Raw genomic sequence first — 26,844 nt, 5'->3', positions numbered from 1 at the left:
TGAAGAAAAGATAGCCATTCTATTCATTAAAATATATAGATTCATAACAAGTCTCTTACTTTTAACTCACTCAACCCTAACACCGACTATATCCGTAGTTTACCCAGGTTACTTTTACCCCATGCCTATTTATTACATTTTTCTGAGACAAATTATAGGCGTAGTATCAAAGCTAATGTTTTTAGTTTTTACATGTTAATGATAGTTGAATAAAACTATTTATGTAGGATGCTCATTTTTAATACATTTTTTCTAATTTTGCAAAGTAGCAAAAATCTCTAGGATTGAGTGAGTTAACGATAAAATCAACTTCCGGCATCTAAATCACTCCCACACGAGTCGTTGGCTGATAATATCAAGTGACAATGCCAAAAGAACACAAGTAAAGGTAAGCCACTAGACTTTGAAGGGAGAGACATACTCCCGCTAGGGGAGGTTGTGATTATAATATGAACCATGAGCTAACAATGTTTTGTTTTTGTTTTTTAGGGCGGCAGTTTGATTTATGGATGTATACAGTAACAATGATGAGGATATGGCGGAGGGGAGGGAGCAGGGGAGGGAGACAAAAAGGTATTATAACTGAAAATATCTAATATAAAAAATTCCCACACATTAGTGAGACTGCATATTGTTTTTGTTTTTGTTTTTTTAATAATTAAAAATTACACCCTTCGTGCCGCATGAATGAATATATATTTATACTGATGTGTGATGTCACGAGGAATCACCTTTATTGTCCAAAGTGAGCAAATTGGGAGTTAATCATCTTGCCCAATGAAAAAAAAAACCACGAAAGTGTCTGAAGCGGGGCCTTGTGGGTCGCAATGCAAATGTCTTCCTTAACGATTCGGCCGTTACAATCACACAATCACGCAGGTAGTATGGGATGTATGAAGGAATGTTTATGTTTCCAAATTTTAATAGTAATATTTTCTCGACCATTTGACGTCGTCCAGCATTGCATGTAAATTACTTTATCCTTGTGACTTACGCTGTTTTAACGATACTTATGATACTATAAATCTGGTACCAGATACTGACATACTGAACCATGATATGCCTGTATTCAAATGAAGAAAAGCCCGATGAAAGGCTATTATGATGAAAACCAGTTCTTGAGCAAAGGTATCGATGCTCTTTAAAATGAATGAATACTTTTGTCACTTCGTCGCATACAACACAGAGTGAAACTTATCAATGCCTATTATGCGAGTAAGTTAAAAGAAAGAAGCGGGGGAATATTAATTAAAAAATAAAAGTTCAATTGTTTTTGTTTTTTTCTTTGTTTTTTTTATGCCAAGGTTAGAATACTTTCTAAATTATAAGGGAGATAACAAAACAATAACCAAATGAACATCAAATATAAAGCGTTATGTCCCTTGATTAAAAAAAACAATTTTCTTCCTCATTCTGTATTGAAATTATTTTTTTTATAACAGATCTCTTCAATGCTCTTTCTTGACTTATAATTTACGTGATAGAAGATTTTTAAAAAAAAGCAACAACAGAAAACCCCCCCCCCCAAAAAAAAAAAACAAACAAACAAAAAGAAAACGTTAGAATTTTAGAACGTTTATATCAACGAAGAATAAAACTATTTCATTCAACCATGATCTTGGTCCACATCAACAATCCTACATAGTGTATGGTTTTGTCAACATCAAACAGGATAAGTGTGTACGGTACTTCGATATTTGTTGTTTATCCATAGGCGTTCTTGTATCTCCTTCATCAAACAACTAGCCATTGATAATTAATTAGTACGTTTCACCTTCTGTTCCATGCACCAAATAGGCTGCATGTATCCCCTTATATTTTACCCTACCTTTCTCTATTTCTCGACGGCTGCGCGTTATGTGCATGGTAATATATCCATGGATAAGAATAATATCAATAAAAAAACAATGTTTATTTGGTATTTCTTTATAACCAAATCTATATTAACGCAACGAAAAAGAATATAGTAAAGGTGAACGTAATTTAAAGAAATGAATGCACGCGGTTCATGCGATGAAATTGTAAGTGACATAAGAACTGTGTGGCATAATATAACACCAATGGTTTAATTTGAGAAACAAGGTTAATATGATATTATGTGACACACATGTCCAGAGACATCACGATCATAAAAAATACTCTTTTTCATCGTTTATTCTATATTTATTCATTCATATATTTATATACGTCTATTTATTTGTGCATTCAGTTTTGGAACTGATGCTAAGCAAAAAAAAAAAAAAAAAAAAAGAGACCAATAGCAAGAAGCCATTTTCTATCTACTTCAAATTTATAATTTATGGCACAATAACGTCAATAATGTATTAATATTCATGTGATAAAAAATTACATATCTTTACCGCAAATAATGACTTTCTATTCGTACACAAAGACGTATAGTGTTCAACCACGTTTGTGATCATTCGTTCGTAAACTTTTCACTTCCGATAAAAATCTAAAAGTGTACGACAAAGACGCATTAAATGTTAGATACCTTCTATTTCTTTCTTTCACAGTTACATCTGTCGATTGATGATGAGTAGGCGTGTTACATTAAACTATTGGGATTAAATTTGAGCGAAAGAAAATTATTACAACATAAAATAGATTGCAGAATGAGGTAACAATTATTAACAAATGATTGAAACGAGATGGAATATGTAGTAATCAACAACTATCTATAAATAAATAACTATAAAAACTGCCATGAATAACTAATATGTATGTGGTGGAAAAGCATATCACAATAACGAGAACATAAAGGGGAGGTGGAGATGCATTTTTATCATTAAAAAAGACGACTCCCTTTCTGGTGTTTATAACAATAAAGCATTCTATTTTGACCCACTAAACTTTGTTAGTATATTAATGAAAACATGGTTTGACGTTCACTCCATTTTGATTGTTAAAAGGAATTTTTAAAAATTAAGATCGCCAAGAATATTTGTCAGTTCAGCAGGTTTGGTGGTGTCAAAGAATATTGGTTTCCATTGATATGATATTGTTATGCTCAAAATGTGGTCGGTCATAAGACAGGTTGATACTTGAGCGTGATGTATCATCTCTGTACTTCGAGCATTATAATATGTCCTAAAGATCATAAAAGAATGGTAATTTTAAAGTCGTTTCTTTGTTCCGGCAAACTATCCTTTGCCATTTTGAAACCTTAGTCCGAAGCAAAGAAGAAAAATAAATGAAAACAAACTCGATGTTCGGCGACTTTTTAAAGCTATTCTTGGTCATTATTTCTTGGTGTCATTCGCCCGTTGCGCTTCTTGGTCTGAAATCGTGTTGTGACCTTTATGTTCCACATTTTAAACAAACTGGGCTGCGCAAAGTTAAGCCCTTGGAAAAAGGCATTTTAATAACATTTCCTCACGACAATCAGGTGTAAAATGAATTCCTGATCGGTCATGTCGTTTCAATATTGAAATAAAACCTGGGTTTGATTACCCTTTCCTACATGTAAAGCGCTTGTAAAGTGAATATTACGCTATGATATAAACTCAGTAGGTTTGTTTTTTTTCTGGACTATTCGGCAATGTTCAAACCAGGTATATATGAAATCTATTCAGTGTGTCATCAATTTCAATATTCACTAAATAACTTAAAACAGTCGTCCTTTCACGTAGATTGATACAAACAATCCACATTTTTGTTGACTACATATTAAGCAGAAGAAGCGTTAATCGTTAATGTTATATGAGCGTTCTATGTTACTATTTTATGAGAGCTGTCCATAAGGATGGGGATGGAGGGGGGTGAAGGTAACACCGACGAGTACCGATTTAAAATAACATTTTGTGTTAATGAAAAAAAAATAAAAACAGATCAAGACATGATATTCTTCCAGCCAAATGATGAGTAATGTTAAGGTGCTTCTAACGGTCATTTATTTACTTTATTTTATTTTATTTTTTGATGACGTAGGTTTCCAGGTGCAATAATCATGCATTGGTTTAAAGCGACGTGCACAAATTTGCAGGTCCGATAACCGATCGCTACTATGGCATTGATATATATTTACAATATACATATACAATGGTATATACAATAATGACACGATAGCAAATTGAATTATCTGACCTGCAAAAATGGGCACGCCGGTTTAAAGGCATAAAAAAGAGAGAAAATACAGTAATGCAATGGTTATGTATTCAGTTAAAACGCTCAGGCACATTGTGTTGTGTACAAGAAAAAAAAACACGAATGATAAACTCAAGGAAGGCAAAAGATATTAGGCAGTGAAGCTGAATTATAATTCTTTTTTTTTAAAAAGGTCAAAAAACAGTTGAGAGTGGTGAATAGAGGTAATGACCAGACAAATAAAATTAGAAAATATTGATTCTAAAGAATTAAAATATGAAAAACTATATTAACATTGATGTAACAATCTGCAATGGCAATGAAATTAAACGCATAATGCTCAAACAGAAAAGGCAACAGTAAATACAGCGATGGGGTTTGGTAGACTTTTGTGAGATTCTTTCAATTGTACACAAAAAAAAAAAAAAAAAACACTTGTAAAAACAATGATTTGGATATTAGAGAGATATAATAATTCTTGTAATAATAATCGCCAGCTTCATCATTTTTAGTCCTTTGGCAGTTTCGTTTTTACAATTGAACCAGTTCTTTCACTTTAATCATTTCAATGCTATAGGCATATCTTTGCTAGATTGTCTTTAATAAAATCAATAAGAATTTCAAGAAATATATGAATATTGTTTTTTATTCTTGTTGTTTTTCTCTTCTTTCTTTCTTTTTTTTTTTATTTTTTTTTTTTGTCGGTAAACATTAAGAAAGTTACGCAATAGCAATAATCATAGCGCACGAATTTCAAAAATGTGTTTTCTTAAAAACAAGTTTGATTTTTTAAAAAATAATTTTTGGTTAGTAATCTTCAGAAATTAAAATTAAAATTTAGAGACAATGATAATAAGAAGTGGTATGTTAGACTCTGCAAACGTGAGCTGAAGGTGCACGAAACAGAGGAGGCTAAGCTACAAATAGATGGGGAGAAATTTAGGAATATGAAAAAAATAATATCTCATTAAATATCTTATTTTATCTTATCTTGTTTATGGCTGGATACAGGATTTATCCTTTAAATGCTTTATACAATAGCTTATAATTACATGTCAAATACTCGTAGCTTGTTATTTATCATTAACAAGTTAACTACGCACAATGTTTTGCAACATAATATCTAAAAACTAGCCATCTTTATGTTGAATTGAATTCAAATAACATTAGAAGCTGAGGGGAAAATATTTCCAATAAAAATATCTGGTATCAAATTATTATCAATGAAGGTTAACATCCATTTGATTACTCTTTCTGATTGTAAATGCTTTTCAATGTTTAACTTTTATGGACTTGATAAATATAAAAAATAATCATATATTAAAGTAATAATATATAATACAATTATGTAATTTAATAGGGAAAAAAGGTTATGAAAATCCTTACATGTTTCCTAATATGATGATATATTCAATAAATCTCCCCCATCTATTAAAAATAAATATAAAGGTTATAATATAGTGATAATGGATAGTATTTTTATCAATCACCTGCTTTTCACCGCCGCCAGGTTTATGTTTCACGTTATTCAATGAACCAATCTTGGATTCAGCATTCCATTCTGTTTTCACTGTTTCAATCTACACATAAGACATGAAACAGGAACACACACGGATACAAGGACAGAAAGTAAAATGTGTCAAAGCCGAGCGAAACACACATAATATGATATTGTATAATTATATATATTTTTGTCCAAACGAGGGACAAGCAAGAATGGACATGTTTATTTTTGTTTGTTAAACCATTTAAAAGTAATGACAATAAACGTGACAGAAAAACAAAACAAAACAATAACAAACAAAAAAAAAGAAAAAAAACAACAACAAAAACAGACATTCAGTTACATAGGACACAATACAAAATGGACATAAAGACAATTACAAAAACAAAACAGTATACAGGGAGAGGGGATAAAAAAAAGAAAGCAAACAAAATCAGATTTAGAAAAAAAGGTTTAAAAAATAGCATATCAAACTTTTACCATCAAATCAGCACCTCATTGAATTTAGATATATAGAAAACGACGAAAGCAAACATTAAACTCTTTAAATTGCCAAAGATATAGAGGACCATTGGATAATGAAAGGTGGCTAACAAAGAGAGAGCATATTCCACCTCTCCTCATTAATTCTTTTTTTAATGACCAGTGTCAGTTTATAAATACTTTACAATAATATTATAACGAAATTCTTAAAGCCACCATTTCATAATTTGTCAAATTATGTGACACTAAATAAAAATCTACAAATCTAATGTCACCAAGTACTTTTACGATAAGCGACAATGTTCTATCGATTAATTAGAAGAAAAAAAATTAAAATCACCAACAGTTTGATGTTCCCATCTTTAAAATAACACAATATTCAAACATTGTACCTCTTCTATCCCATTATTTCTTCTTCGATTTGTTTCACTACATAACTTCGAGTTCCTTTCTAGAAATAACCTACTCATGAACGATTTTTAGTACCAAAACACTATTCAATGTACAAAAACGTAACGAGATGCTGTTAATCCCAGACCAAATTAGTATAAAATTTCAAAGAAGCTACATCCATGCAAATATAAAACAACCTCTACGCTTAATAAATAATATTATAATGAATTCGAAAAATTCAAATTAATAATAAATAGCCATTCCCCTGACGACATTTGAAGACTAAAATTTTCTTAGCATATCCAAGTCATGTGAAAAGGCTTACTATCATTATTCCTAGAACAAAAAAAAAATATCTAGTAAAAACACATTTTCAACCTTAGAAAAGAATCAAAACCAACTATGTAAACAGTTGAATTACCAGTCTTATGAATAAACACATGAAGAGTAGATGGTATTTCACTAATAGTACAGCTACAAATCTATAAATAGCTCTACCACGTGATAACCCACCTTTTTGTCTCCACCCCCTGGCTTGTGATTGGCTTTTTCCAAAGATCCAATTCTGGATTTGGCATTCCAATCGGTCTTTTGGGTTTCAATCTGTCCAAACACACACGTAGACCAATTTAAACTCTTTTCTAGACCCGTTTTTAATCAATTAATTCTCTGCAAAAACATATTTTTAGACAGAGGTTCTTTCCCAAAATTAATTTAAACCCTGAGCTTCTGATCTGGACATGGTTGTCATACTCTAGTTATCTTCAAATATGAGATTATTTACATCAGACATGAAAACTATATTTCACGTTGATATTATTTAGGATGATGAATTAAAACAAATGCATCTTTAAAAAATCAGCAGATATTGACTATGGAATAAATCATGGAACTTCTAGATATTCCAAAGAGACAAAACAATTTAGTCAAATTAATTTTATTATCTGATGTGCATAAAGAAATGAACGCTACTCTTATAACTGCAATGTTTTATGATAAAGTGACAATGCATTGCCATCATTATTAAGCTTTACAGTGAAATGTCTAAAACATGCTGTACAATCAATCAATTTGGAAAAGAAAATACATCCTTTGTAGTGCTGAGGATATAGAGTCTACATATTTTATTTTGCCTGAGGAATTGGGTGACTCATAAAACTAGAGTAATAATATGCTGTGGTATGGGTAGAAGTATTAAAAGCAATTCCATGCCATTAAAAACGTGCAGTTTATTTTTATCAAAACAGCCTCACACGTGTAGCTGGCAGGCTACCTTAACTAAGTTTTATAAATAGTTTAATTTATTCTTTTAAAATGCATCATTTCGTTATTGTATAATATTACTGACATCATTTTATTTCCGAGAAAACTTGTATAAGATTCTAAATTAAACTGCATGCGCAACACTTTCTCCCCTCAGATATCTAAAAGGCATTCAGAAGCGATAATGGAGCTTAGAATTTGTAAAACAATCTTAAAATTTATCGATTGTCACTGAATCCTTTTGAATCTTCATAAATACGATTTATGCCTCCGGTTAGTTGGATAAATTATTATGTTTGGATGAAAACAACAATCTTTTCAGATTATCCGGCAATTTTGTCATCAGGATTACACGTGAAATCAGCGGAAATAGGAAGGTTACAGGTGGTCTAAGCAAGGTATGTTTATGTCTTATTTAATTATTCCTACAACCACACGACTTTTAAAATGGCATTGTTTCTGCCTGTTTTTTTTTTTTTTGTTTTTTGTTTTTTGTTCGTTTTTTTTTTTTTATTTTTTTTTGGGGGGGGGGGGGGTGTTCTCCATTGTTTCTTTCTTTTTCAGATTTAATTTTGGATTTTAAAAATAATTGCAAAAATGGTTGAAAATTGGTTCTCTCAATTTGTACTTAAATTTCTATTCTTTCTGAAGACTTAAGAATGTGTATTCAAAATTCGAAAGATTATTCCAAGTATGACGAACTTATAAGCATATCTTGCTTTGAACCATTGCTCCAATTCTTTTTTAAAAATGGGTCTCTGAAGAAAGCTGAAACATCAAGACTTGAAATCACGCTCGAAAGACAGGATCAAAAAGCAGGTACCAGGTGATTACAAACCTTTTTATCCCCTCCCCCAGGTCTGTGAGTGGCGTTATCCAGAGATCCAATTTTAGACTTGGCGTTCCATTCCGTTTTCACCACCTCAATCTGAGGGGCGTGTCGCGTATGGTGTGTAGATGATGGGCGTTTAAGATGGAGGGATTGAATGAATGAAGGAATGACCGACCGTCCACGACCCCAAGCGATTGAAGGAATGAAGTAGCGGTATAAAGAAAAAGGATAAAAAATGAAGAAAAAAAAAAAGGAGAAAAGTATTAGCTTTAAGGATTGAATTTTTTTTAAATGCCTTTTTCGATGATGAGGTAAGTTATTGTTTAAGTCGTTGAGGTTTTGTATTTTCGCAATAGTGTTCACTTGTTTGTTTAAAATGCAATTTAATGATTAAAATAGTTTTTAAAGAAAGCGCTTTAACTTTGTCTTAATATCTATAAATCCATATCTTATTCTCCTATCTGACGAAGATATAATTATTTATCTATCTTATCAAAAAGGGAAAAAATATTTATGTAAATGCATCTTTTGGACTATTGTTTAAATCAAAATCTATAACAGCGACTATTTTCTCTTCTGCCAATACAGAACAAATTTGAGGAGATTCGTGATTATTGATTTATTACCCGTGGTTTCTATACCCCACAAACAATTGGTATTGCTCTTTCATTTCCTTATGAGTTTCGCCTTGCTTTTGATAGCCTTTAAAACTTTATTAATACAACACGAATGGACACTATGTTGCTGTTATTATTATTTATTCATATAGCTCATGTGCAGATTACCAAAAATTAAACCCGTTCCATTGCTGTAAAGACAACTGTGACAAACAACTAGTTGTACATTTAAAGACAACTAATTTAGGCTTATCAAAATTAATGGGATTGAAAATCCAATTCACTGACCAATTTTTTGTTTGTTTGTTTTTTAAATGGAGAATAAACAATTAAACGTGTTTGTTCATTTAGACAACCAGCAGTTACTTTAATGATAAAGCTAAAGACCTTCCATCAAATTTCGATTAAGCAATGGTATGAGCTTGACCGATCGATTCCAAATTGAATAAATTATAAGATATATTGATGTGTATTTTCTTCAACTAGGTATTCCATCACGATTTACCTTTTTGTCACCGCCACCAGCCACATGGCTAGCATTGTCCAGAGACCCGATCTTGGACTCTACTTTCCAATCCAACTTCTTGGTTTCAATCTGCACATGCCAATCACACACGCACACACAACACGTGTGTTGCAGAGATGGTGATGTGTTGTAGAACAAAACGTGTAGAAATTGATGTAGAAGTTGGAATCGTCGTGTGTAGTGTGTCACCGTGAGGCAGTACAGGCAATTATGCGAAGACGATGACATATTATTGGCGAGTTACAGTTGTGGATGTAGTGTGTAGATGATGAAGAGCACATAGCACACATCAGTAGCATATATGGCAGCCAAACCAGGGGTGGTAGCGAACATAGCAGAGCAAGGTGGCGGCATAAAGCAATTCAGCGATTCAACACGACGACGCCACGTCATCGAAATAATAAGGATAAAATATAAGAAAAAATAGGGTTCAGGGGATTGGTGGTGGTGGTGGTGGATGAGAAAGAGGTAGTTTCAGTCGTTGCAGAAGTAGAAGGTTTAAACCCAAGATTTTTTTTGAATATTTGGGTTTGGAAGGAGATGAGTTCAGCAAGTTTTGGGAATAAGGTTGGGGGGGGGGGGGGTTGGGATGAGGGATGGGAGAGGTGGGTGGTGGGTGATGTACCATTAGTTGTAATCACATTGTCATTAGCTTCCATATAAATAATTTTTAAACTCCTTTTTTTCAAAATGTTAGTCACTTTGGTTACAATAATTAACAATATAACACTGAAAACAAAAGAGCTTGTAAAATACGTCATATCATTAGTTTGTATTTTGACAACAAATGATTCTTAGATCAATATTTACCAAAATGATGCAATTAAAAGAACTATTTCATATTACTGATTTTGGACAAATAATGATAGTATGACAATGCATAAAAGAAAAATCTTACGAGAAAATGTTTCAGTTCCAAATTCTTCAACATTCCGAAATAATATGTTGTATAACAGTTATGTTTACATATTTCTCTTTACGAGAGAAATTTTCAGTTACAATGATGTTTATGGTGAAGTAAATATTTCCAATTAAAAAAAAAATAAACACAAAGAAATAATTCAAGAAAGTAAATTTGTTCACTGTCTTAAAAGGAGGACAAGGATGGTAGAGTGCAGATTTGGACAGCGTGATGTTGCTAATTGTCATGGGTGATTATAAAATATTATATTACATGCAAAAAATCAATATCCCTATAGCCTACATGCAAAATAGTTTAATAATTTCAGGGATATGTATTGGGAGCAAAAGAAGGACACAGGTTTGTAAGCTTTGAGCAATTGGTGTGACAAATAAACTGATAATGTTGTTTTGTAGCATTCTTTCATACTCTCAGACATCTAGAAATGGTTGATGGATGGCGATGGTGATGACGAAGATGATGATGATCATCATGATTATGATGATAATGATAATGATGATGATGATGATGATGATTATAGACAGGCGGTCGTTTGATAGAATGACATTGTCAAAAAATATTATTATTAAAACACACGAATATACGAAGTCAAGCCAACGTTTTCACATGAACAGATAATATAAATCTTTGAGGAAGACATAGATGGCGTTGTCATCAATATCATCAATACACATGAACAGTTAAGCCAATGTCGAAACATAAACAAACACTTGTAAGCTTTGTGTGGGCGATTGGTTGTGGCGAATTAACTGTCATCATCTCATTTACGCATGGTTGAATGGGTGATGATAGACAGGAGGATGTTTTTTGATGAGATGGCATTGTCAAAAATATGATCGACGCATATGGACAGTTAACCTAATGTAAAAACATAAACAAACCAATTGCAAGCTTTGGGAGGTAGGTGTGAATAATTTCTGATGTGTTGAGTTGTACCAGTCATCTTCTCATTGACACATAGTTAAATGGTTTTTTTTTAAGGGTGGAAATGTCAAAAAATCCTCAACACTCATAAAGCCAATGTTAAAACATGAACAAACAATTGTAAGCTTTGGGCGATGGGTGTGAATAATCTATAATGTATTGTAGTAGTCTGTAACATGGTTTAATAGATGATGATAAACAAAAAGTTGTTATTTTTTTATGGGACGGCATTGTCAAAAATACTATCAACACACATACACAAAGTTAAGCAAACGTTAAAACACGGATCGACACTTTTTAAAGCTTTGAGCGATGTGGGTGAGATAAATCAACTCATACTCATATTGTGGTGTAGAACTCCTCCATCTCACAGGCATTTATACAAATGGTTGGAAAGATGATGATGATGATGATGATGATGATGATGATGATGATGATGATGATGATGATGATGATGATGATGATGACGATAAAACACAAACGGTGTTTGTTAAGATGACATTGTCAAAATATTATCATTAACACACATACACACATCGAGTTAAGCAAACGTCAAAACATGAAGAGACACTCGGTGTTATGAATAATATAACATTTGATATTTTCAGTTTCATTTTCTCAAGTATTCGAGGTAGTTGCACATAAAAAAAACAATAGAAAAGGAAATCAAGATAAAAAAAATATATAAATGATTGCTCGATGTCGATAATTATTATTCTCTTTCTTTAGCGATTAGATTCACAGCTATGACTAACAGTTTGTAGCTTTGACCATCGTAGGGCAGCGAATTCAACATAATTGATATTTAAACGGCCCTCAAATTGGGGTTGGTAGTGACCTTCATTTTGCAATATATATATGCTGCTTGTTGATAGACGGGATCAATTCAAAAGAAGAATAAGGACCCCCCCCCCCCCCCCCAAACAAACAAACAAGACAGACAATTTTCTTTTAAATCAAAGAACCCCAATCATTTAAATAGGCAGCGACCATAAGTGAATTGGGTCGATTCCTTATCGAACCTTTAACAAACTAAATTCGTGTGGACTCCCTCTCCGTCTAAATCTCCATTTGCCAACTTCTCTCTCTCTCTATCTCTCTCTCTCTCTCTCTCTCTCTCTCTCTCTCTCTCTCTCTCTCTCTCTCTCTCTCTTTCGTTCTCCCTCTCTATCTATCTCGCCCCCCCCCCCACTCTCTCTCTATTTGTGTGTGTATGTATGTGTGTGTGTGTGTCTGTGTGTGAGAGAGTGATAGATAGACATATAGACAGATAGAAAGATAGATAGCCAGACAGATAGATAAATAGATAGATAGATAGATAGATAGATAGATAGATAGATAGATAGATAGATAGATGATAGATGATAATAGATAGATAGATAGATAGATAGATAGATAGATAGATAATAGATAGATAGATAGATAGATAGATAGATAGATAAGATAGATAGATGATAGATAGATAGATAGATAGATAGATAGATAGATAGATAGATAGATAGATAGATAGATAGATAGATAGATAGATAGATAGATAGATAGATAGATAGATAGATAGATAGATAGATAGATAGAATAGATAGTAGATAGATAGATAGATAGATAGATAGATAGATAGATAGATAGATAGATAGATAGATAGATAGATAGATAGATAGATAGATAGATTGAGCGTTTTTGCCAGGATAAAGGCCATTTTAATTGATCGATATAATTTGAAGGACGAGTTTTCTGAGCAAATTTTTAAAAAGCGTTTGTTCTTTGCTGAGAGATCTGGTATTAAATACGGATCTTCTATAGCCTTAAAACGACCAAATATAGCTTGGCAACCGTATTAGTGAATGGAAACGCACAGACGAAATCAGAGAAATGAATCTTGTATTCTATGACAACGATAAAGCAAGATGGATGATAGCCTTAAGTTTAGGTGGATAGAAACTTGAGCATTTTTATATAGCGCAGTGTCAACTAAACGTGCTCAAAGCGCGTTACAAGGAGTCCCTAGCCAACAGCAACTCTTAACATGTAGAACGAGCCATGATGACGCCTGTTAGGCTACATTACATTTTTTTCTGACAGAGACAACGCTGTTAACGACCACTGACTCAAATTTACACCTGAAAACGATGGGAGAATGTGAGTATAGAGTCTTTTTCCAAGGACAAAAAAACTATGCGGCGCCGTTCAAATCGGGCCTCGAAACCCTGGATCTTCCGGTCCGAAGGCGAGTGTCATACCATGCACTAGACCACATAGCTGTATTAGTGAATGGGAAGATTCAGACGCTTGAAGAGAAATACGTTGTACTCTTTGACAAAGGACATACTAGATGGATGTTGGTTTTATGTTTTGATGAATGAACGTGGATCGATGTCGATAGATTTGGAGCTCCAGCTCATGAGGGTGAGTCACGTAGAGCGAGAGCAGACGGATTTTATGTTGAGCAAATGAAATGATGAAATGATACATTTGTGAAACGAGAGGAAAGAAACAATCAATGAGCAAATGAAATGATGAAATGAGACATTTGTGAGACAAGAAGAAAAAAACAAAGAGCAAATGAAATGATGAAATGATACATTTGTGAAACGAGAGGAAAGAAACAATCAATGAGCAAATGAAATGATGAAATGAGACATTTGTGAGACATGAGGAAAGAAACAAAACAAAGAGCAAATGAAATGATGAGATGAGCCATTTGTGAGATAAGAGGAAAGAAACAATCAATGAGCAAATGAAATGATGAAATGAGACATTTGTGAGACAAGAGGAAAGAAAGAAACAAAGAGCAAATTATGAAATGAGACATTTATCAGTGACGATGAAACAATCAATGACAAAGAAATGTACAAATATGACATTTGATTGTTGAGACTAAGTGGTAAGAGAGAAATGTATAGTACGTCAAATAATGAAATACATATCAGGACGATGACATATCACATTAAAAGACCATTCACATAAAACAATATGTTAAGTAAATTTCACAGAAAAAACAGAAATAAAGAAATTAAAAACCCACCTTTTAAAAAATTATAAAATCAAGCGAAAAAAACCCCCAAAAACAAAAAAAAACAACAAAAAATAGCAACAAAATCAATTTTAAAAACACATAATAAAATACAAAAAAAAAAAAAAACAAACCAAAAATAAAACAAAACCCCACAAACAGAAAAAAAAATAAAGAAAAAAGACAAAAAAATATTAGAACTGAAAGTATGAACACACAAACACACAGAAAAAAAATTTAAAACAATACAAAAGGGGAGTAACCCAACCGAATACACCTCAGTGGACAATACGTACCTTCTTATCTCCCCCTTGTGGCTTGTGACTAGCGTTGTCGAGAGAGCCTATCTTGGACTTGGCTTCAACCTTCACTTTCCTGCTTTCGATTTTCACATTTCCACCTCCTGTGAGATTAAAATAGGAAAATCTTCATTGTCTTGTTTATAAGTGTTTGACTGGCATAGCACCGGCATATCTCACAAATCATGTGGTCTGATTTTGAAAATTACACTTTAAGATCATGTAATATCCAAACGAACACTTCGGAAAAAAGATCAAGAACAAAATTTGGTGATAGATCGTTTGCTTGTTTCGGCCCCAAGAATTGGAATGAACTACCACGTGGTCTGAGGGAGTGTAAGTCTTTACCTGCATTTAAAAAGAATCTCAAGACACATCTTTACTGTATTTGCTTTTATTGACACTACGAATCCTTGATATATTTTTTTTCACTCAAAATTAATAATTTATATTGTAAAATGCCCAGAGCTTGTGTTTTACACGAGAATGAGCGCTGTATAAATGTATTATCATTATTATCATTATTATTATTATTATTAATTATTATTATTATTATTATTATTATTATTATTATTATTATTATTATTATTTATTTATTATTATTATTATTATTATTAAGTCTTGGACGCTTGTAAAAGATTTTAAACGTGACGATTTTTATAGCGAAATATCCGTGAACGAGATCACGGGATCCCGAGTCAACATCAACACTTATAGGATGAGACACGACACCTGTTTACATCTTTAATTTTTCCCCAACAGAGACACAGACAAAGAACAAACAAAAGAAGGTGTAGGAGAACTGGTGAGGTCAATTTATATACTCCAAAGTCTGACCTGGGAGGAGACGAAGATCTAGGCTACTGTTAACTGTAAGGTACTAATTTTACACCTGAGTACGGTGAGGGAATGTCAGTGAAGAGCCTGTTCTAAGAACTCAACCATTCGTCACTCGTAGCAGGGCTCGAACCCTGGATCCTCCGATCCGAAGGCGAGTGTCAAACCACTTGACCATTTCATCCCTGACAATCGTCTATAGGCAGGATGACCCAAACCGCTGAGCTCATGTTTTCATTATCTCAAACAGGCTGTTCTATCTACAAGGCAAAATGAAAGATAAAACAACAGCGCAAAACTGTTGAACACTGATTACCAATGCTTTCTACTTATCGGTATTAGTCAGTTGAAATCAATTGCTGATCATTTGTTAAAAATGTAGACGCTTATGTATTAATACTAAGCTTATCTTTTTATGCATTTGTTGTAATATCTTGTTAATATGCATTTTAATCATGCATCCATTGATTTATGTCATTGCACTGTCATTATTCTGTTTCCATTATAATTCTTAGTTTCATTTTTAAATATCTGTTTTATTCATTCCTTTATCTACTATATGCATGGTTTTATCCAAAAATTCTATCCCAATATCCATTTATCGATTCAGTAATTTAGTCTTTCGTTTATTAATTAATTAATTTATTTATTTATTTATTATTTATTAAAATATTTTTTAATCTATCTATCTATCTATCTATCTATCTATCTATCTATCTATCTATCTATCTATCTATCTATCCATCTATCTGTCTGTCTGTCTGTCTGTCTGTCTGTCTGTCTATCTATCTATCTATCTATCTATCTATCTATCTATCTATCTATCTATCTATCTATCTATCTATCTATCTATTATTATGATGTTATTGTTATTATCATCTCATCATCATCATCATCATCATCATCATCATCATCATCATCATCATCATCATCATCATCATTTTATATTATTATTATTATTATTATTATTATTATTATTATTATTATTATTATTATTATTATTATTATTATATTATTATTATTATTATCATTATTATTATTATTATTCTCATTAATACCTGGCTTGTGAGTGATTTTGTCCTTGGATCCTATCCTGCTGGTGACGTTGCTGTAATCAGGTTTCCTGGGGGTGCTAGCCTTGCCCTGAAAGGGTTAATTTAGTAATGCAATGAAAGAAATACGACTGTTAGTGAGAGAGGATTAACTTCATAATGTAATGAAGTCAAAATAGAATTACAAGTGTTGCACTGAAAGAGTTAATTTCATTATACAATATGAAGCAAAATGTGGGAAGTGATGGTTTGGCATTGCCGAGGCAATCCACGAAGGAATATAGATAATTGATCAAACAAGATGTCAGATGTCAACGGGATTCACCCATGATGTCCAAGTGAGCAAATTTGGGGGTTAATAATCTTGCTCAACGATAAAAAAACAAACGAAAATGCCTGAAGCGGGGCTCGAATCCGGGACCTTCCGGGTCACACTGCATTGCCTTAACCACTCGGCCACTTCGCTCAAATGATTACATTTAAAGAGTTAAAGAAAGAGACTACGAATCGTGCCCTGAAATGATTGAAATAAATATAAGAATTTTAAAACCTTTTTTTTTTAACTTGAGCTTTTTATATAGCGCAACATCCACTAAACGAGCTAAAAGCGCTTTATAAATAATCTGACCAAGGTTTAAAAGGTAAATCAATTAACAAGAAAAGTTAATCAATTCAACTATGGGATTAAATCTTTTGATTTGATACTGCTCAGATGGTTATTTGGGCAAATAGATTGTTTGATTTTTGTGTTAAATGTTTACTTTTCTTGCCTTTTTGGGCCTTTAAAGAAATACACATTTTAAACAATACACAAAATAATGATGGCGTTAATTAAAAAGGGGTTGTCAGCGATGGTGGATAATGATGGTAATGATGACGACGACGAAGACGACGACGACGACGATGATGATGATGATGATGATGATGATGATGATGATGATGATGATGAACAGGAGGAGGAGGAGGAGGAGTAAGGAGAATAAAATAATAATAATAATAATAATAAAATAATAATAAATAAATAATAATAATAATAATAATAATAATAAATAATAATAATAATAATAATAATAAAATAATAATAATAAGAAAAGAAGAAGAAGAAGAAGAAGAAGAAGAAGAAGAAGAAGAAGAAGAAGAAGAAGAAGAAGAAGAAGGAGGTGATTGAGCAGGAGGAGGAGGAGTAAAAATGGGAGAAGGAGGATGAGGAGACGGGGGAGGATGGGAATGATAACGAGGAAGAGAGGGTGAAGGGAAAATACTTACATTAGTAGCTGCAGCACCCGTTCTCGGGGAGGCAGAGTTTGAAGGAGTTCTCGGAGATGCAAGCTTGGTAGGAGATCGTGCAGCTGAGGGGAAAAGCAGAAATGGTTTCCAGTCACACAAAAACCAAAACAAAACAAACGTATTTTGAAATGCTTGCCATTATTGACGCATGTGGCCCATCGCGTCAATATGGTATTCTATAATAATAATAATAACAATAATAATAATAATAATAATAATAATAATAATAATAATAATAATAATAATAATGATGATGATGATGATGATGATGATGATGATGATGATGATGATGATGATGATGATGATGATGATGATGATGATAATGATGATGATGATGATGATGATGATGATGATGATGATGATGATGATGACAATATAATAATAATAATAATAATAATAATATAATAATAATAATAATAATAATAATAATAATAATAATAATAATAATAATAATAATAATAATAATAATAATAATAATGTCAAAAGGAGAAAATAGCGATGAGTAGGCTATACAAAACGTCAGGACCCGTCGATTTTGCAAAGTAGGGCTTTGAATTGAACTTGCAAGGCACGACAAGGGGACGAGAGGCAGCCACAGACAATTCCTTGGAGAAGAAGCCTGCATTGCGAAATTAAAGGTCTCCGATATGAGCTAGGAGAATATGAAGGCCCAGGAAAAGATCAGAAGAAGGAGCAGGAGTGCTGTTGCGGTCCAATAAAATCTGGGATGACATAAAGATCCAGGCAAAGAACAAAAGAAAGTGTAGGAAAACTGTTGACGCTCCATAGTCTGACATGGGATGACATAAAGACCAAAGAAAAGAGCAAAAAAAGGTGTCGGAGTACTTGTTAGTGTCCTATGCGCTTCATAGTCTGACCTGGGATGACATAAAGACCAAAGCAAAGAACAAAAGAAGGTGTCGGAGAACTGTTGATGTCCTATATGCTCCAGAGTATGATTTGGAAATGACATAGAGACCAAAGCAAAGATAGCAAAAAAAAAAAAAAAGGTTTAGGAGTGCAGTTGATGTCCTATATGCTCCATAGTCTGACCTGGGATGACATAAAAACCAAAGCAAAGAACAAAAGAATGTGTGGGAGTGCAGTTGATGTCCTATATGCTCCATAGTCTGACCTGGGATGACATAAAGACAAAAGCAAAATACAAAAGAATGTGTAGAAGGACTGTTGATGTTCCATATGCTCCATAGTCTGACCTGGAATGACATAAAGACCTTGGCAAAGAACAAAAGAAGGTATAGGAGTACTGTTGAGGTCAGTTTTTATGCTCCAACGTCTGACCTGGGAGGAGATGGAAGATCTAGGCTAAGAACAGCGGAAGGGACTGAGGGACTGCTGTTGAGGCTTTATAACACTTAGCGTGTCGCCTGTAAGGTGCTATTACAGTTGGATTTTTTTTTTCCTCGACAGCAACAACATTGATACCGGTCATTTACTGTTTTGCACCTGAATGCGTTAGACAATATCAGTAAAGAGTCTTTTCCACGGGCGTTACATGTTGAAAGGCGAGTGGCATACCAAAAGATGAAAAAGCTAAAACAATTGGACATAATCAACATTAAAAGAAGACAAAACAACTAATAAAAAAATCAAAAAAAAAAAAACAACAATAAAAAAAACAACAAACAAACAAAAAAGGAGACAAACAAAAACAATTAAAATGTACTGACCCAAAGGAGTTCTTGGAGAGGCCTTGACCTCTTTCTTCTCTGTTGTGGCCTTGGCCGTGGTGCTAGTTGGGGTTCTGCTTGGGGCTGTGTATTTTTTCTGTGGACACGAGTATGGAATTGGGAGAGGGAAAGAGGTATATTATTAGCATTGGCATGAAACTTTTTTCTAATTTGGGCTTAACAATACGAAAAGTCAAAAGTTTTTCGTATTTTTAAGTGACATAAATACAACAATGAAACATTGAATAATCATATTAATCTTATCATTGTTTAAGTCTATTATAAAAAACGTATCTAGATAATAGAAAATAATATAATTTCATTATTTGAAATTTGGAGCTATATAAATGATTATTCCTGTTTTAAAAGAATAAATATATTTTATAACATTTACTTACCGATTTATAACAAAATTACATTGTGTTTAAAGAAAATAATCTTAAAATTACCATTTTTAATTCTTTTAAATAGATTTTTGTTCTGTTTTGAGTTAGTCAACTTAATATCTATTTTCCAATAAATAATACAATCTTTCCATATTCCAATAGAGGACCCCATCTCTCCCCTCCCCCCCCCCCCCTCACTCTCTCTCTCTCTCTCTCTCTCTCTCTCTCTCTCTCTCTCTCTCTCTCTCTCCCTTTCTTTCTTTCCTGTACCCCTCCCCCGCATCTCCTCTCCCAAACGACCCCCATCTCTCCATTACCCCTCCCCCCCCCCCACTCTCTCTCTCACACCCTTTCTTTCTTTCCTGTACCCCCCCCCCCCCCGCATCTCCTCTCCCAAACGACCCCCCCCCCTCTCTCTCCCTCTCTTTTCTCTCTCTCTCTCTCTCTCTCTCCCCGCCCCCTCTCTCTCTATTTCTCTCTCTTCCTCCTCTCTCTCTCTATTTCTCTCTATCTCCGTCTCTCTCTCTCTCTCTCTCTCTCTCTCTCTCTCTCTCTCTCTCTCTCTCTCTCTCTCTCTAATATCATAATATATAACATTACACATATACCACTTTCCGATAGTTTCATTGTAGGTACGCATTTTTAGTATGAAAAAAAAAAATCCCAACAGACAATAGTTGAATAGATATTGAAACATATTCAATACTGAGAGCGCCAGCTGTTGATTTATTGTTGTTGACATATAACTCAACTTTGGTCAATGTATATTACAATATATGGCCATATAAATCACGCACACACACGCACACACACACACACACGCACAATATCAAGCATAACAGCATAACCATACATACTCATAGCCAAATAATAATAATAATAATAATAATAATAATAATAATAATAATAATAATAATAATAATAATAATATATTGAACAATAAAAATAGCAACACATTCATCCATTCATCCACCCGCAACTATCCATGAACAGAATATAAAACACATGGCCATAACAAATAAATAACATATCCCCCCCCCCCCCCCCTATTATATTACAAAAGGGCAACGAAGCATTTTAGAGCCATAAGGACCGGGGAACCCGCGGTATATATTCTAATTTCTGTATCAATTGCTTGTTATCATTTGGATACTTCTTTGGCAAAGTACTTTTAGACAGATCTAACATAATGAGCAACCCAATGAATTACGTATGTTTGGGTGAACAAAAGGTTTAGGGGGGAATCTCGACTAAACCCGGGACCAGTTTAATTTAGTGATCTACAGATGGGACTTTCTGGACTCTCAATTCCAGTTACAAATCCTTTTTTTCCCTCCTCCTCCTTTTCCTCCTCCTCCACCTCCTCCTCCTCCTCCTTCTTCTTCTTCTTCTTCTTCTTCTTCTTCTTCTTCTTCTTCTTCTTCTTCTTCTTTCTTCTTCTTCTTTCTCTTCTTCTTCCTTCTTCTTCTTTTCTTCTTCTTCTTCTTCTTCTCTTCTTCTTCTTCTTCTTCCTTCTTCTTCTTCTTCTTCTTCTTCTTCTTCTTCTTCTTCTTCTTCTTCTTCTTCTTCTTCTTCTTCTTCTTCTTCTTCTTCTTCTTTCTTCTTCTTCTTCTTCTTTCTTCTCTTCTTCTTCTTCTTTCTTCTTCTTCTTCTCAACATCATCATCATCATTCTCCTCTTCCATTCCCCCCTCCTCTCCTCCTCCTCTCCTCTCATACACCACCACCCCTCTCTCTCTCCTCCTCTCAACCCCTCACCCTCCCTCCTCCCCTCTCCCTCCTCTCTCTCTCTCTCTCTCTCTCTCTCTCTCTCTCCCACACACACACACACACACACACACACACTTTCTATCTCTCCATGAACAGGATATATTTGACCATCTCTAGGCAGGTACCACTAAACTCCACCAAAGCCACTGAACTGTCTTCGATATGTTGTTCACATTAACCCTTTACACACGAAATTCGAATAACACTATTTCCACAAAATAAAAGAAATTAAGACAAGACTCGTTCAAGTTAGAGTCGCATACAATTAATATTCAAAACCATCACATCTGAGATTTTAATTTGACTATGTTTTTGCAAAAATGTATAACTTGAAAAAAATTCAAAGTTGCAGTTAAAGGGTCAAGGATTCCACAATTGGGTTAAACACGCTGTAATTGCCGTGTTGTGTCATTTTAAAATCTTGGTCAAGAGTCGGTACTACTGTCCGACGCACAGTCAGTGTGGCTTCCTATGGAACATTATGCTCTTAGACTCCAAGAGTACACACGGAGGAGATTACGAGGCACTTTGTTTCAAGTACTTTCCTACCATTCATATTAAGTAGCCCATGGGCTGTCGATTGTAAATCTCCCATAATGAAATAAGATACCGTACATTAATTTGTAATACCGCCACACACTGATAAAACACCTTTTTAAATAAACTTTTGGTCATGAATATTTTACTTTAAAAAAAAATAATTAAAAAATACAAAAACAAATTTAATTAAGGCGACTCCGAACTTGAACAACAACAATAACAACAACAACAACAATAAAAATGTTAATGAAACAAAACATAAAACAAAATAAACAAAGTAGGTACTTTGCGGGAAACTAGGGTCCTACCCAAAAGGTAGTAGGTATTGGCTATGGTCCGTTTGGGGTTATAGAAACCAGGAATAATTCCAGCTCTATGGGGTTATGTGGATGACATATGAAATCTTTCAAGGACACATATATGTGACTGCCAAAATGTACACTGTAATTTCTATCATATCTTTGAATGACACCTATCTTTGACTGCCAAAATGTATAATGTAACATCTACGCTATATCTAAATGACACCTACATATGTTTGACTTCCTAGGCTTTGACGTAATACCTATCATTCTAAAATCTATCTTAATCAGCCCCATTATACCCTATTCTTATATCCCTTTAATCAAACACTTCAAAAGACGTTTTCCTACATACCTTCCATCAAACACCGTATATTTTTTAGAGACCAAAAGCGGGACCAATTATCGTAAAATAAACGATTTATAATTTCTGTATAACTGTGATATAACGCCCTGAATCAATAAATGTTGAAGACAGCTCGTTTTACTATACAAAACAAGCCCTCCGACTATTTGTATAATAAAATATCATATAACAAAATCGATATATTAGTAGCGTTATAGTCAAATCCGCTAAAATAAAATGAACGTTGTCAATACAAAATGGCACAAATAGAGTTCCAAGTACCAATCGTGTGTTAACCGGCGTGTACATATATACAGGTCTGATATCCGAATGCAATTGTGGGCCTACTTTAACATTGATGAAATGGACAATTTTTGCGTAATTTTTTTTTTCCATTACAACAATGAGCCCATAATGAATAGAGTTATCAGACCTGTGAATAAGTGTACGTCGGCGTTAACCAATATTTCTTGTATTTCACAAAATATAAGTTACAACTTTTTATTACTTCAAACATCAATCGAGTGAAAGAGTAATCTACAAATTGCTAAAACGTCTTATCAAGACATAAATTACAATAATAAAATGGAATTGAATCTTCAATTTTTAATTAACAGATACAGATTGTGCTATGGACGTTTCAGATCAAATGCCGCCATCCTCTCATATCTCATTCATCGTCATTATTGTTTTGTTCATCGTTTTTTGTTTTTTTTCTTGACAAAGGAGAAATCCGAAACGTCCATATCATTATGTCTTTGTAAATTAAATGAAAGCTTATATTCCATTTAACTTGTTGATTACCATACTCTGCAAAAATACGTAATTCAAAATTTGGCGAGAAAACTCGTCTATCATAATATTAGTACCATCGATTTAAATTACAACCCCCCCCCCCCCCCCCCCCCCAATCTTGGCAAAAACTCTCAAATCTGGGACCTCGCAGAATTCGGACATTTTCTGGCCAAAATGTTAAATACCTGTCTTTCCATAGTACGCAAATTAACTGGCTAAAATAAATGTTTTCCCGCCAAAATTTAAAATACCTGTATTTTACTTTTTACAACAGATTACTAGTTAACGTAAACGTTTTCTGGCTACATTATTTTCAAAGTATTTTTGTCAATCAGTTTACGGCTGAACTTAAGTTCAAGTACTAATAAAAAGGCCATTCCCAAACCTCTTACATTGTACGTATTACAACCTAGATCAAACACGTATCTATTCCATAATAATATGATCGCACCAAATGGCTTTCCTTAAGACTCCCGCCTTTGTATATGTACCTAATATTATTAGATAAGACTACCATTCATTGCCGTATATTACATAGCTTATACTGTACAACTTCAAGTGTTTACATGATGAAAGCCCCCGAACGTTTGGTAATTTCATTTTTATTAGCTCGGTAAACAAGACTGACACAATGGGATTTGAAAACAATCGAAATTATCCAATTTAAATGAAAGTAGCTTGGTCTTAACCGGAGATTATGATAGATTACACATAAGATTTCAATAATAATCGAAACTATCCATTTTAAATGAAAATAGATTGGTCTTTACTGAAGTTTATGATAGATTATTACACATGAGATTTCAATAATAATAAAAACTATCCATTTTAAATGAAAGTACATAATAGCTTGGTCTTTACTAAGGATTATCATATATTACACAATATGTCTTTGTTGTTATTATTATTATTACTTCTTTCCTTTTCGTATTTCTTGACGTCATAAGTATAAATTTAAATGAATAGAGAAAGAACAGGATTTCATAAACTCTTCTGCCTTTTCTTTTTTATTCTTCTCTCTCTCTCTCTCTCTCTCTCTCTCTCTCTCTCTCTCTCTCTCTCTCTCTCTCTCTCTCTCTCTCTCTCTCTCTATCTATCTATCTATCTATCTATCTCTATCTCTCTATCTATCTATCTCTCACATTTTCTCTCTCATTGTCTCCCCATCTCTCTCCCCCTCTCTCGCGAAATCCTAGGTTTGAGTTTTTGCCAAGATGAGGGTCTTCTGACCAAATTTTGCAATACGCGTTTTTTCCATAGTAAGGCAGTTAAATTGTAACTCTGTACTGATATCCATTGGGCTTTGGTCAACAGTTGGAGATATTTGTTTGTTCTAATTAAGGGTTTTACAGCGCATTCTACACGTTTAGGTCATTTCAGCGCATGTAAAAAGAAAAAAAATTAGATTAAAAAAACAAAACAAAAAATAACACACACACAATGGTTTCCAAGACAATTGACTACAAACGTCATGTGTCTACCCCCGGGTTACATAACAACTGGATTCAGTCACGAGCTGCTTACTGGCTACCTGGGTAATTTTATGAGGCAATAATAAATAATATTGATTCTATCTTCACACTATCTACCTATTATAATATATTACTTTTATGGCCAAATAAATCATGTAGCCATATCATAATCCATAAATTCAATATGGCCCCACATAGATCATACATAATAATATGGCCATGTCACACTTCAGGGTATGTTTATAAGTTAGGACCTGAGCGGTAAGGCCAATATCCTGGTTTCTATAGCGTGAAACGGACAATAGCAATTGCGTGCTACCCTTTGGACAACACGCTTGACTATTATCACAAAATACTTTCCGCCAGATCTAACAGACCCGGCTACCCACAATCACTCCTATAGTGGGGGGGGGGGGGGGGGGTTAGAAAGAAAATCGACTGATCCAGGGATGGATGGTGCTCTACCAACTCAGCTATCGGGACCCCCTCAACACAAAAAGACAAAGAGTTAAAAAACGTTTAAAGGAAACATGAAAAAATTGTGTTCGGTTGTCAGACCTGTATATAATATGTGACCCCTTGTCTCAAAACGGTACTAAGTCGGGATGATTAAGATGCTGAAAATGGAATTTGTAGCCAGAAATATCATGCTTAAGTTGAGTTTATATGCTTTATAGAAGAGAAGGAATATCATATTTTACTGTACTAAAACCCAACGTTTCATATTTTTGACCAGTTTAATTATAATTTGACTTTTCAGCATCTGGTCCATCCCGACATAATACCGTTTTGAGACGAGGGGTCACAAATATGGTCTGTATGTCTAAAGTCTGGAAAATCAGTTAGAATCAAGACTGAGGGATGACTGGCACCGAAAGAACAACAGCCAGAGACGCTTTTTAACTCTCTCCTTACCAGCCATTTTCAGGATTTTCATCAAAACGTCATGCCCAACTAACACAAAAATAGAATTTTTATCACTCTGACATAGACTAATAGCAGTAAGTTCTCGCGATAAATAATTTCTTTAGCAAGATATTATGCTCTACAACACACTGTTCATTTTCTTTAAATTTTGTGATCTTCAAAATGTAAATGTTGCTGCTCGAAGCTCGAAGAAATAAATAATAATGTGAAATTGATTGTAAGCTTCAATTTAATTACAAAAACAGATCAAATGAACGTTCGGTTTCCCTTTTATCAACAAAACAGAATGAATGTTCTGCCAACCAATTTTGTTATTCATCTTAACTACGCCACTACCACATTATTCATTCATCTGTGGTGTTTCTTTCATTCTGTTTTGTTGATAAAGGGGAAACCCGAAACGTTCATTTATTAAATTGAAGCTTACAATCAATTTCACATTACTATTTATGATCTTCAAAAGAAATTTGAATAAGATAAATGTTGGTTGTATCGTAACGAATGTGATGATTTTCCTGTAGTTGGTAAGGAGAGGGTTAATTTGTAGACAAAAAGTCGGTAGCTGTTGCTGCTGTGTCAAC

General features: G+C 33.6%; 1 protein-coding gene across 16 annotated transcripts in view; it reads right to left on the bottom strand.

Annotated features, from left to right (window-relative positions):
- LOC144958343 (uncharacterized) overlaps positions 1-26,844 on the bottom strand; it is a 280,562-nt gene that overhangs the window by 31,615 nt on the left and 222,103 nt on the right. For 8 of the 16 annotated variants that reach the window (XM_078890268.1, XM_078890267.1, XM_078890266.1 and 5 more), the window contains 8 exons: positions 19,727-19,823; positions 18,015-18,097; positions 16,755-16,839; positions 14,857-14,963; positions 9,684-9,773; positions 8,568-8,657; positions 6,980-7,069; positions 5,577-5,666 (listed from right to left, as the gene is read on the bottom strand). In XM_078890268.1, the coding sequence (XP_078746394.1) occupies positions 5,577-5,666; positions 6,980-7,069; positions 8,568-8,657; positions 9,684-9,773; positions 14,857-14,963; positions 16,755-16,839; positions 18,015-18,097; positions 19,727-19,823 (732 nt within the window). The remainder of the gene's footprint in view (positions 1-5,576; positions 5,667-6,979; positions 7,070-8,567; positions 8,658-9,683; positions 9,774-14,856; positions 14,964-16,754; positions 16,840-18,014; positions 18,098-19,726; positions 19,824-26,844) is intronic. The other 8 variants (XM_078890275.1, XM_078890278.1, XM_078890272.1 and 5 more) reach the window with 7 other exon arrangements.

Source organism: Berghia stephanieae, chromosome 12 (genome assembly GCF_034508935.2).
Source record: "Berghia stephanieae isolate SIO BIC M18660-M18661 chromosome 12, UCSD_Bste_1.3, whole genome shotgun sequence".
Taxonomy (NCBI): domain Eukaryota; kingdom Metazoa; phylum Mollusca; class Gastropoda; order Nudibranchia; family Aeolidiidae; genus Berghia; species Berghia stephanieae.
This window is presented reverse-complemented; position numbering and strand designations above follow the sequence as displayed.